General features: G+C 47.5%; 1 protein-coding gene across 1 annotated transcript; it reads right to left on the bottom strand.

Moving 5' to 3' along the window:
• Positions 1–2,561: 2,561 nt before the first annotated feature.
• Positions 2,562–11,467, bottom strand: C1H1orf115 (chromosome 1 C1orf115 homolog). The gene is made up of 2 exons (XM_004028429.5): positions 11,001–11,467; positions 2,562–5,106 (listed from the first exon to the last, which is right to left on the bottom strand). The coding sequence occupies exons 1-2, from the start codon at positions 11,307–11,309 to the stop codon at positions 4,987–4,989; spliced, it is 429 nt and encodes a 142-aa protein (XP_004028478.3). The 5' UTR covers positions 11,310–11,467; the 3' UTR covers positions 2,562–4,986.
• Positions 11,468–13,670: the final 2,203 nt, after the last annotated feature.

The raw sequence follows: 13,670 nt of genomic DNA, 5'->3' as shown, positions 1-13,670 counted from the left end.
ATGATGCTGAACCACCCAGCACAGTGCCTCGTGTACCTACCGAATGTTTATTTATTTTCATTTTTTTGAGACTGAGCTTCACTCTGTCACCCAAGCTGGAGTGCAGTGGCACTATCTCGGCTCACTGCAACCTCCGCCTCCCAGGTTCAAGTGATTCTATGCCTCAGCCTCCCGCGTAGCTGGGATTACAGGCGCCTGCCCCCATGCCTGGCTAATTTTTATATTTTGAGTAGAGACAGGGTTTTACCATATTGGCCAGGCTGGTCTTGAACTCCTGACCTCAAGTGATCCGCCCGCCTCGGCCTCCCAAAGTGCTGAGATTACAGGCATGAGCCACTGCACCTCACCCCTACTGGATGTTTAATGCATCTTAGTTTGCAGTGATCATATATGTCCCAGAAGTGTGTCCAGGGGAAGCAGATGGGGTTCTATTCAGGGGCTTGTGGAATTCTATGAATGGCTCATTGCTTTATTAAAATGAAAACACTGAAAGACAAATTCAAGTCTGATTTTGTATATGAGAATGATGGCTGTGAAAATGTTTCATAATTACATGCTTTTTTTCTCCTTGACTCTAAGAACTCAAAATGCAAAAATCATCATCCTTGCCAGAAAGCATCTCTGCTTCCGAGCTCTGTGACCATGGACATGATAATAATACCATGGAATTAAAGAGCAAGTTAAAGGAAGTGTGAACTCTTCAGCTCTATTTCTGTCTGGTCCTTTGGCTGGGATTTTTATGTCTGGTTTGGACCAGATGCATCTGTTCAGAGCCTTGTCAACAGGTTATGCAAGAGGCACTACCTGAGAAACACTATTTTAAAAAGCAAAGTCCATCCTCAAGGTGCTTTATTCTAATCCTAGTTTGTGTCTCCAGATGAGGCTGAAGGGTAGAAAGCAGGAGGCATTTAGAGGCGGAGATTTGGCCTGAGGCTTCCAGCAATAAAGCCTTTGTTCTGCCTTTCCTCGGCAGGGTGGCTGCTGCACTCACTAGGCTCAGGCACTGAGGCCTGTAGATCAGAAGTGATCTCCTTTTCCCTTGGCTATCCTTGGAGTGGTTTGGCTCAAAACCAACCTTGCCTCTAGAAAAAAAAAAAATACACACCCTGTATATTTTTTATTTTCCCACATTTCCCCATGAATGGTCAATGCAGTAGAGATTTTTTTTTTCACTCAAGAACCATCTGGGTTTTTGGTAAAACCATGGAACCTCTCAAATATGTTTTTTCTGTGTGTTAATTACAAAATAAGCTTCTGGGGTGATCTATCAAATGTTCAAAAACATTATGGAAGTGATGGCATCATTGAGTTTACTCAGTTCCTCTGTACTCCTGCAGTCAGGGGCTGGAAAAAGACCTCATGGGTGCAAACCCCCTAACCATGGCTGCCTAAATCTAACACTGCAATAACTGTTTCCTGAGGCCACAACTGTTTTCTGCTAAGGGAGACTACCATTCCTCAGAAGACTATTGGAGGGCGGAGGAGGTGGTCTGAGTTCAAGTCCTGCCTCTGGCTGCTTCTTGGTCACAGAGGCTGTCGGGACTTCTCTGACACGACACAGGTGCTGGGCAGAGGGGCAGCAGAGATGACTCCAAGGTGGCTGAAGACACAGTGGTCCCTCTCTTCTGCTTTGCTGTAAGCCTAACAGCAGGTTGGGACCAGTGGGCCCTGATGGCTACCAGGACCACTCCTCTCCTCTCCACCTTCCCCACCTCCAAGACCTTCTCTCTCACTTCTGTGAGGACTCAGTGAGCAGGCATACCACACATACTCAGTGCAGGCCTGGAACCTGGCAGGGCCCCTCCTCTGGCCCAGCCTCCCACTTGGAGTCCCATTGGCAGATGCAATGTGCAGCAGGCCCCCAGGGGCCACCATTTCCCAGCTGAGGCAGAGGAACAGCTGCATTGGAGTTTTCTCAGCACCTTGTGGGCAGTGCAGCTCCTGCCCCCCTGCTAGGCTCTCTAAATCTAAGCTGGAGGTTCTGGAAATTTTTTTTTTTTTTTTTGTCTGAGACAGAGTCTCACTCTGTTGCCCATGCTGGAGTGCTGTGGTGCAATCTTGGCTCACTGTAACCTCTGCCTCCTGGTTTCAAGCAATTCTTCTGCCTCAGCCTCCCAAGTAGCTGAGATTACAGGAGTGCGTCACCACACCCAGCTAATTTTTTGTATTTTAGTAGAGATGGGGTTTTGCCATGTTGCCCAGGCTGGTCTCAAACTCACGCAATCTGCCTGCCTCAGTGCTAGGATCATAGGCGTGAGCCACTGTGCCCGGCCCATTTTTTAACAAACCCATGAGCTGAGGCTCCTACAAGGCAAAGCCTGTTCTGCTGGCTTAGAGAGAACTGTCCCCTTTAACACACATGCAGAGTTCCCAGGTGAATTGGGGTCTCTCCCTCCCCTGGGTCCTTGGGGAGCAGCTGTGGGCTCCTACTGGTTCCCAGGGAGGTCTCTCCCGACTGGTCATCACCTGCTGTGCCAGGCTCTCAGTGTGGCTGGACTCCAGGAATCTCCCTCAGGCAAGGCTAGAAAGTGAGGAGCTGGGAACCCTTCACACCAGAAACATTACATAAATCGAGGCTTTTATTTACATCATAGGACAAGAAAAGGATACAAAAGAAGTCTCTTGGTCAAGCACATCAAGCAAAAGCTCTAAAACTCAATACTCAGTAAGGTGTGGGCACTGATATTGAAAAAAAGAAAAAAAAAGAAAGAAAAGGTAAAAAGGTAATCTGTGACATGATCCAAATGCTTACACTCCAGGGACTGAGTAAGAGAAACCCAGGGCAGCCCTGCCACAGAGAATGACGGCTCAGGCTGAGTGACATCTGAGATTCATCTTCTGTACCCGTGAACCTGACTCCCAGGACAACCCCTAGGAGGTTTTGACTTTTGACATTAGTGAGTTAATTCTTAACCAGATTCTTAAGAATTTCAGGGCCAAACAGGCTTGAATGTACGGTTTTTCCAATTTGGGGGATGGGAGTGGGGAAGCTCTTCCTGGGACAGACTCCCAGGCAAGGAAAGGCCCCAGCAGCTCTGTCCCCTACCCTGGGCTCTGCCTCCATCTCCCCACGAGAAACTTGTGGGCTGCCTGGGGCTCGTCAGCAGCCTGCACAGGCTCTCACTCTCTTTCCCACTCACTGTGCTTGGCTTTTTCTTCCACTTATGACTATCTCTCCCTTTCTCCAACACCCAGTGTTGTGGGGCAAGCTGTAATTATCTCACGTGTGTGAAAATGTGCCATATCCACTTTCATCACCTGGGCTAAAACCAGATCACTTGTTTCACTTTTCCTCACAAATATTAACAATGCAGGAATTGGGTCCCAGTGAATCTTCGACATGAAGTTGAAGCTTCAGGAAGTGAAGCAGAGTCTAGCTCCACAGCTTCAACCTTCTCCTCTACCCCTTCCTTTTTTCCGTCTGTCTTTCTGTCTGTCTTGGTGGGGCTTGATTAGAGAAGCATGAGTGTTGAGGCTTCCTTTGTATGCCTTGGGACAACAGGTAGGTGCTGTCACTGATCCTGCAGACCATTCAGCAACAGCCCCTTTGGATTTCTGGATATTCTGGAAACAAAGTCAGAACAGTGGCCTACTGGGGGGTTGGCAGAGGGGTATGGTAAGAGGACCTCCTTCTTTCATCTCTCTGTTCAGCATCCGATGGCAGTCCACAGGTCATCCTTGGTGGGTGTCAGGCCCAAGACCCATGCCCACCTTACCCTTTGAATCCAGGTGAGATGAGGTCAAACCAGGCAGCATAGAAGAAGACAGGATGCTACAAAGGCAGCCAATGAGCTCATGGCCTCAGGGGTTTTAAGCACCAGCCCTGGCTACCCAGCCTCCCTTGTCCCTACCTAGAGGCACAGACCCAGCCTACCTGAACTCCCTCACACTGATGCTCCAGACCTGGCTCCTGGACGGCAAACTTCTCTCTTCCAACGTCCTCTTGCCTCATTTCCATTTCCTTCACATCTGTCTCCTACTTACTGGTTCCTTCTCTAAATCCGTATTTTCATTCCTGGGTGTTATGTCTCCCCCCATCTCTCTCAGCCCCTGTGTCCCACCCAGGACAAAGCACTCTTAGTTGGACTGGCAGAGAGGAGCTGAGCCAATGGCGGGAGTGCGCTGATGGTGCTAGTAGCACCCTGACCACAGCCAGCCACACCTTTGCAGGGACTCTGGTCGCTGCAAACACGTGGCTGGGCCGAAGTGGGCAATGCCAGGCAGAAGAGCCCTCCAGAGTAGTCCCTTAGCCAACCTGTCCCAGCCACCCAGCCTGCATCTGAACTTGCCCTTCTTCCTCCTTCCTCGCCAGCTTCACAGTCATGCAGGGATGGGGTAAAATGACAAGCTTTTATCTACTTTAAACAGTCATGCCACACTGCCAACACAGTTTCCAAAGCATCAAGATATCTTTTCTTCCTTTCTTCTTCTCAAGCCTGTAATTAAACTCCTGGTGACAGAGTGGTAGAGGAAGGAGATCGGGGAGCATGACTTGAGGAATAAACAGCTCCTTAGCTGCCCTCAGAACCGAGGCAGCCAAGGAATGTGAGCGCCTGTCAGCCTACGACCTTTCAGGAGAATACAGCAAATCATCTGACTCCAGTAACATCCTCTTCCTCCCCCAAGATCACTGTTCTGCTGCACACCCACACTGCTTGCATCTGTTGAGTGTTGGCTTCCGCCCCAGTGCCTGCCACCTTCACGTGAAGGCTCTGGCTTTAGCACGCTAGCTCCACTCCCAAACCTAAGCTCCGCTGAATTCTCTGCAGGATTGACCACTGGGTCCACGTGTGACTGAGAGATGTGAGAAGCTCAGCAGATGGGTAGGGATGACTCATTCATCATACTAATGTGATTCAACAAAGAAAGGCATGTTTTCTCTTCCAAATATGCTGTGTGTTCAAGTCTGAGATGCTCCAGGATTCACAAAGTTCCCACAGCAGGGGCTCCCGTTCACTCTGGGGGCACCTGCCACAGCAGCTCCCATTAGCGCACGAAGGATACCACGCTGGTGGCTACCGCAAACGGGGCGGAGTAGGCTGCAGCGAAGCCTTGCAGGCCGATGACCACGTAGCGGCATCCTTTGATGATGACCTTCCCGACATTCTAGTGTTAGGAATAAAAGAGAAAAGCAAAGGATTAGGGTAGGCAACTTTTTAATTCTGCCATCTTTCATGAAAAAAAATGAGTCATGGCGACATATATAAAGATCATTTTTCCTGATTCTCTTGTGACAAATCAGCAAGTTACCACATTCCCACATCTCTGGTGGAAGGTGCCCACCTCCAGCCTAAGAATATGTAGCGGCTCACAGCAGACATCATCACCTTGCAAAGTGCTTTCAAGCACAGCTTATTTCCAGATAATTCAAAGACCTTCTTGGAAACAGCAGTAAGGCTGCTAATTCTAAAACTAAAGCAGTTTTGTTTTGTTTTTTAAACCAAAGATCACTCCTCTTCTCCGTTCCAGCTAAAAATTACTGGACCGTCAGAAGGCTGGGTTAAGTTTTCCTTCCTTCACCTTATCTGAAAGCCCATCTTCTCCTCCTTCTACCTCAATGGCATATTTCTGTCTGACCCACACATCTGTCCCTTTGTAGTCTTCTGCCATTTTCTAATTGCTATATCCACGTAAGTCCAGCATTTCCAATACCATTATAAGCTCCTTGACGGTCAGGCTTGGGCAATGCTTTCTTGGTAACCACTCCTCCTCTTCCTTTTCTACAAGGCTGGATAGGGGGCATTCAGGGAATGTCAGGTGCTAGACAGGGGAAATCTAAAGGACTCAAATGTGATTGCAACAGAAAAATTAACACCACCACCACCAAACATTTATTGCATGGCTGCCCACGGTCTTCCCCTCTGTACCTCAACTTCTGTCATCACTCTTGGTGACATCAATGTCCATGCAGATAACCTGTGCCTTAGGCCACATACCTTGTCTCTCAGTCCTTTGACTTTTCCATATTACCATAACCACTCAGACTGGTTTAACTTAAAATTCCTGATCACAATCACATATCTCACCTTGACTTCCAACACCACCTGACAAACCTCTCTATCTGTCCAGTAGGATGAATTTCTCTCTCCCCTGGGTACTGCCTCATACCTTTTCCCTTCGTAAGCCTCCCCACTTGCAACACACACGAACACACCCAAGTCTCCATACCTTCATGAGATGATCCCACTTCACCTTTCACAGAAAAAAAAAAAAAAAAAAAAAAAAAACCCAGACATCATCAGGGAACACGTTCACCTTCCACCACTCTCTACAGCCCTGCCTGTGTCTGCCCCTGGCTTCTCCCGCGTTGCCTGTGTTACGGTGGAGAAAGTGGTCCTCTTCCCCCAAGCCATTCCCTTGATACTTGGTGTTGGTGCCTTCTCCCACCTTGATCTTGGCTTTCCCTTCTCCACCTCCATCATTCGCTTCCTCTCCATTGGATCCCATTAGCTTACACACATGCTCGGGTATCACCGTGACTCCATATCCTGCCCCAGTCTCTGCCCTCCATCGTGCCAAGCCAGCCAAAAGAGCCAACCACATATACTGCCTCCATGTCTGCGCTTCTTATTCCCTCTGACTCCGGCTCCTACCCCAACCCATGAGGGACTGTCTGGTCATGGCCATCTACAACCCCCATGCTGCCTGACCCAGTGGACGCTTTTCTGTCTTTCTCTCCCTGACCTCTCAGCAGCTTTTGACATACTTTATGAAATAATCATGTGACGTCTTGGACTCCGTGTTCTTAGTTCTCCCCTACCTAAATAGGGAGCTCCTCCTCAGCTTTCTTTGCTAAATTATCCCTTCTACCAGACTTTAAAATGTTGCTGTTGTTCAATACTCAGTCCTGGGTCTTTCCTTCTCTCTTTCTTTCCCTACAATCTCTCCGTAGATGGTCTCATCCATTTCTAATGACTACAAGTATCTCCTAGATTTGAAGAACTCTTTAGTTCAGACTCAAATATTCAATTCGTTACTTGAGATCTCCACTTTTTGAAGACCCCACAATTCCTCTGACATGCACTCTCCCTTGTAGCCCTAAGCACATAAACCTAACGTGGATTGGCTCCTGGCATGTCCCTGGTGGCCTTTGTCTATCAGACTTCAATCATTCAAAGCACAGAGAGATTACATCTGTCCACATGTATATATCTGGTTAGAGGCAGAGCTGAAGTTCAATCCCAAAGAAATCTCACTTCAGGGCTTATGACCTTAACCCCCATACTATATTTCCCTTTTTAAATAAAGGCAATATGTAAGCTTCTAGTTAACCACTCATGCCCTGGGCTTGAATTCCAACTCTATCACTTACTTAATTTCCCATGGCCTCGGTTTCCTCACCTATACAATGGGAATATTTAGTAACCACCTCATTGGGTTGTTAAGAGGAGTAAATGAGATCACATAAGCAAAGCACTGAGAACAGGGCCTGGCACAAACTGCAGGCAGTATAAGTGCCCCCCAATGTCAGCTATTATTGCTGCTAAATAACATCTGCTTCTTTTGATTACATAGCAATTTAGGTTTGTGGTGGTGATAGATAAACCCAATATTTTTGTTGTCTGTTTGGGAAAGTTTCTTAAGACTATAATTTCCTATGACTTCTGGCTTACTTGAGCTTTTTTTTTTATTTGACACTGCGTTTTGCTCTTGTTGCCCAGGCTGGAGTGCAATGGCGCGATCTCAGCTCACTGCAACCTCCACCTCCCAGGTTCAAGCGATTGTCCTGCTGCAGCCTCCCAAGTAGCTGGGATTATAGGCATGCACCACCGCACCAGGCTAATTTTTTGTATTTTTAGTAGAGACGGGGTTCACCATGTTGGTCAGTCTGGTTTCCAACTCCTGACCTCAGGTGATCCACCCGCCTCAGCCTCCCAAAGTGCTGGGATTACAGGTGTGAGCCACCACGCCCAGCCGAGCTTTCAATAGTTTAAATTACAGGGTCCCTCACAGTAACAGAAGGAGGGCAGGGACTCTGTTGTGCTCATTACTGTATCCTGAGCATGTAGAAAGAGGCTGGGTGTTTCCTTTGGTACCTCTCCCGCTAAATGAGGAGCTTTGCAAGAACCAAGTAATGTCTGTGTCTTCTCTAGACTCTGCTTTCCTGGACATTACCCTGTTGATGTCTCAAAGAGACACTGGGCTGGGGCATGCGCATGTGTGGGTATGTGATGTTGCTAAGAGATACAGTTCTCTAAATGTGTGATAAGAATCACTGGGGGAATTTTACTTACATGTTTGAAACAACAAAAGAAAAACATATTCTCTGGGAACAAGCTTAACAATCAAGAGTGATGCATTATAAACAAGATCAGAATGACAATCGCCTGCATTAAACGTGACATTTTTGGTATTTGTACATCCATTTTGCTCAGCCTGTTATACTTTAAAAGCTGCTTGTCACTTTGTAATTTAGGGGAAAAAAATCTACTAAAATAGTTCATTAACTGGAACACTGTTAAAAACACAGATTTGAGAAATGAAATGCAAAGAAACATAAAATATCTCTCAACCACTATTTCAGTGTCATTTAAGAGAGTGCATTTGGAATTCTTTGATCTGAGTAGAGCTTTCTACCCAACTACTCTCTCAGAGGGGAGCTGGGGTCTAGGGGAACAAAGAGGGGTCACCTGCTTTATATCTCCATGTTTGAGCCTGGTGACCCTCTCAGTTGGCTCCAAGAAAGTAGAAGCTGAAGTCACTTTTGAAGGGCAGAAAGGAGAGATCCAACCCTAACCTGACGATGTCCTCTCACCTGGCCTCCTGGGTCCACTGAACTAGCATGCAACACTCTAGAGCTTTCATGCCCACAGCTGGGCTTGTGATGGCCCCTCTACCTGAGATGACACCACTTCTCTATCCACTGAAATCTTGTTTTTTTGTTTGTTTTAGTTAAGGCAAAATTCACATAACATAAAATTCACCATTTTAAAGTGCGTACAGCCCAGTGGCATTTAGTACATTTACAATGTTGTGCAACCACCACTTCTATCTAGTTCCAAAACATTTTCATCATCCCCAGGAAAAAACACATTCCCCATTAAGCAGATGGGCTCCATTCCTCTTTCCCCCAGTCCCTGGCAACCACCAATCTGTGTTCCATCTCCATGGGTTGACCTATCCTAAGCATTCCATACAAATGGAATCATACGCACAATACGTGATCTTGTGGGTCTTGCTTACTTCACTTAGCATAATATTTTTAGAGGTTCATCATATTGTTGCATGGATTAGTACATTTCCTTCCTTTTATGGCTGAATACTATTCCATTGTATGTATATAACACACTTGTTTATGCATTCATCCATTTAGGGACATTTGGGTTGTTTCCACCTTTTGACTATTGTAAATAATACTTCCATTAAAATGTGTATATAAACATTGATTTGAGTACCTGTTTTCAATTCTTTGGTTACATCCCTAGGAGTGGAACTGCTAGATCACAGAATAAGTCTACACTGAACTTTTTAAGGAACTCCCAAATTGTTTTCCACAGCAGCTGTCCCATTTTACATTCCCACCAGCAATGTACAATGGTTCCAATTTCTCTACATTCTCGCCAACATTTGTTATTCGGTTTCTTTGGACATTTTTTGGAGTAGCCGTTCTAGCGGGGATGAAGTGTGCCTACTTCATACCACTTCACTGTTATCTGGTGAAATCTTAACTCATCCTTCTGTGCCCAGTTTTCATGTCACCGTGATTTGAAAACTTCCCTGAGTTTACAAGCTCACCGCTGAGGAGTGAACTGCCTGAGCTCTGTGCCGTGAAGCCCCCCCGGGGGCGGGGGGAGCCAGCTATGTCAGTGTCTCCCTGGGAGGCTGTGCCCTTCTCTAGGGCAGGGCTGCACTGTATTCATTTTCGCATCTCTACTGCTCAGCACAATGCCTGACGCATAATGAGTGCCCCCAAAATATCTTCAAGTCCTAGTCCTTGAGCTGAGGTTTCTGCAGTATCAGTTCACCAGTGGAGAGGGACATGATGGCTTCTTTGTGCTCAACTGGGACCCAAAGCAGAGATGAATCGTCCTAGCAGGGCTCTAAGCCTGAAAGACCCAACTTCATATTTTTAACCCTGCCTGTATTCTGCTCCAGAAGCTGCTGACATACCTTTAAAGAGGATGATAAACCTAAGCTCCCAGGCATGGAGACTGAATGGCTTCAGGTGTAAGACGGCATTGGGCAACACAGATAAATAGCCAATAAATCAGATGGGGCCCGTGGCCTTTGGCCAGGACACAGTAACTTCTGTGACTTTATTCTGGGTGGCCTTGTCCAGGCCAGCAGAGCTTCCGGCAGCAGCTTCGAGTGTTTCCATGCAGAGACACCTGGGAACTGCATCTGGGCTTTGATTTCCGCGAAGGAAACTGTCATTTTCTCCCATATTCATTCTTCCTAACCCCATCTCCCCGAGACAAATGGCAGAATGTTTTGAAGGCCCCAGAGTACACTGATAGTTGGCTAGACGAGAAAAATTCAACGAGCGCCTATTTATGTATTTGTTGCGCTCCCAGGCTCGGGAAATAACCTTGGGAATATTTGGGAGAGTAACCCAAACATTTCTCAACTAGTGGGATATCCTGGAGGGGATGTTACTGGAAAACAAATACACTGGGTTGCAATTTCTTTCTTTCCAACTGGGCCACCTTCTCCAAGTCACCTGCCGCGCTAACGCTTCAGTATTCCCATCTGTAATCAGGAGACTGATTCCTGATCTTACATAAGAACCACCTCGGTAGGAGCCCCTTGAGAATGTTCTTAAGCAGCCAGGAGCGCAATAGCAGGCACAGCAGGGACCACCCAGCGCAACCCCCGATTTAAGTTTCTATCACGACTCGCAACTCGCGGCTTCCCTCCGGCGAGGGAATGGGAGCGGGGGCGGAGGGGTCGCAGGTGCAGCCCGGAGAAACTGGGTGAGTCGATGGTAAGGACCCGGCTCCCGCTCCCCCGCGGGACACCACACCCGCGCCCCCCGGGCAGTGGTGGCGCAGGGCCCCTACCTTGCCGTACTTCTTCAGCTTCCTCCGGTACCTCTTCCTGGGCTGCTCGCTCGGCGCCGGCTCCTCCAGTGGCTCGTAGCGCTCGGGCAGGAGGGCGAAGTGCACCCTCCGCGCGCCCCGGGTCCCCGGGCCCCGCTCGTCCGCCGCGCTCGTCCCGCTCTCGGCCGCCGCCTCCGCCTCGTCCGCGTACTCCAGGTGCTCCAGGATGGCGGCCGCCTCCTCGTCCCCCTCGGTTCGCCCTCGCCCTCGGGGCCCGCGGCGCAGGAGGCTGCTCTCCGCCTTGCTTCGGAGCCTGGCTCCCACCGTCATGATGTCCCGGCCCCTCTGGCGAAGGTCCGAGCGCAAAGACACCAACCTTTGGTCCCCGCCCGCTCCTCCGCCCCAGCCCGGACGGGGCGGGGGATTGGGGGGGCCGCAGCGCCCCCTGGCCGTGGGGCCCGGGATGGCGTTGGCTCCGCTCCGAACTGGCCTCCCAGGCGGCGGGCGCGCTCCGCCAGCCCCGCCCTTCATCCCACCTGCCGGCCAAACTGTGCAGACTACGGCGCGCACTGCACAATGAACATGCAAAACACCTTCAACTGCACTTGCTACGAAATTAATGACCCCAAATAATAGGACTCCGTCTGCTCATGTTCAAATTAGCAACGATGGAAAATGATACTAGAGATCACGCTCAGTGCTAGGGAGGGCATGGCGAGATAGTCACGGTAACAGGATTCGTGGGAGTGCAAATTGGTGGCAAGGTTTTGGAGAGACGATCAGAAAATCTTTATCGTGAGTCTTAGGAAACGTCCGTATTCTAGGAAATATTCGGAAACGCAAGACAGTGTGTCCACGGTGTTCAACGGTCTGACTCAGTGAAAAAGTGGAGCAAACCAACAGGGAGGGGCAAAGGAAATTCTGGTGCAGACATGCCAGCATATGGCGCAGTCTTTAAAATCATGATTTTCAGGAATATCTCTCTGTGAGATAAGCATTCTCAGTGTACTATGAATCTCAACAAGCTGAGAGTGCCCTATTTTCTTAAGTGGGTAAATGCCTTTGAATTCTGGCTAATGTAGAATTAAGGGCCGAAAGCAGTGGCTCACGCCTGTAATCCCAGCACTCTGAGAGGCTGGGAGGATAGCTTCAGCCCAGGAGTTCGGGAACAGCCTGGGCAACATAGTGAGACCTCCATCTCTAGAAAAAAAAAAAATTAGCCAGGCGTAGGGGCGCACACCTGTGATCCCAGCTATTCAGGAGGATCGCTTGGGCCTGGGAGTTTGAGACTAGCCTGGGCAACACAGGGAGACCTCGTCTCTAGAAATAGAAAAACAAATACAAAAGTTTACCTGTAGTCCCAGTGAGGTAGGAAGATCGCTTGATCCTGGAAGGTGGAGGTTGCAGTGAGCTATGATTGTGCCACTGCGCTCCAAAGGGGTCGACAGAGTGAGATCCCATCTCAAAAAAATACTTAGGTATAAAATAACATAGATTGTTAGATATACTGATATTTTAACATTAAAGTTTGTGATTAAATTTAAGAATAACGTGGATATGTTGGTATAAGCACATACAATGTTTACGACAATTTAGTTCACTAGGATGCAAAAGAAATTAGTTTTGTGATTCCAACTTAAAATGTGAGCCAGCATGGTGACTTTCACCTGTAATCCCAGCAACTCCACAGGCTGTGGTGGGAGGATCCCTTGAGGCTAGGAGTTCTGAGCAATGTAGGCCCCATTTCTAAAAAAGTAAAAATGTGTGGCTCGGTGCGGTGACTCACACCTGTAATCCCAACACTTTGGGAGACCAAGGCGGTGGATCACCTGAGGTCAGGAGTTCGAGACCAGCCTGGCCAATATAGTGAAACCCTGTCTCTACTAAAAATACAAAAATTAGCCAGGCATGGTGGCGTGCTCCTGTAGTCTCAGCTATTCGGCAGGCTGAGGAGGAGAATCGCTTAAACCCAAGAGGCAGAGGTTGCAGTGAGCGGAGATCGTGCCACGGCACTCCAGCCTGGGCAACAGAGTGAGACTCTGTCTCAAAAAAAAAAAGTAATCAACTAATTGATTTACGCTTTTATTTAACTGTTATTTAATAAGGTAATAAGTAATGACTTATATTTAATCTTAAAAACATATAGTCTTTATATGTAAAATAGTATATAAAATTTATGTACAATTCAATTTCGGGTGAAATGGGTATGAAAATAAATTTAACTTACTATATAAGAATTACTTAGAGTTTTGTTATAGAATTGAAGTACTTGAAAAGAAAGTCAAATATTAAATTTGTAAAAGTTGCTTGAAATGTCTAGGAGAATTAACTAAACAGTAAAAGTGCCTCCTTACAGTAATTGTGAAATTTTATCGGGTGAGTAAATAGTTTAAAACAGTATGTAATTTGAATTTAAAAGGTTAAGTGAAAGTAGATTTGTAGATTTGTAATTTTGCTAAAGCAACTATTACTTTATAAACAAACAGAGACCCTTGTAGTCCCTTTTTTTTTGTACAAAACCGACCTCAAAGAACCCTAGGCTGCTTATCAAATGGTGATATAGTTTGGTTCTATGTCCCCACCAAATTTCATGTTGAATTGTAATCCCCACTGTTGGAGGTGGGGCCTGGTGGGAGGTGATTGGATCATGAGGGTGGCCCTTCATGAATGACTTGGCACCATCCCCTCAGT

The sequence above is a fragment of the Gorilla gorilla genome, chromosome 1, assembly GCF_029281585.2.
Source record: "Gorilla gorilla gorilla isolate KB3781 chromosome 1, NHGRI_mGorGor1-v2.1_pri, whole genome shotgun sequence".
Lineage (NCBI taxonomy): Eukaryota > Metazoa > Chordata > Mammalia > Primates > Hominidae > Gorilla > Gorilla gorilla.
This window is presented reverse-complemented; position numbering and strand designations above follow the sequence as displayed.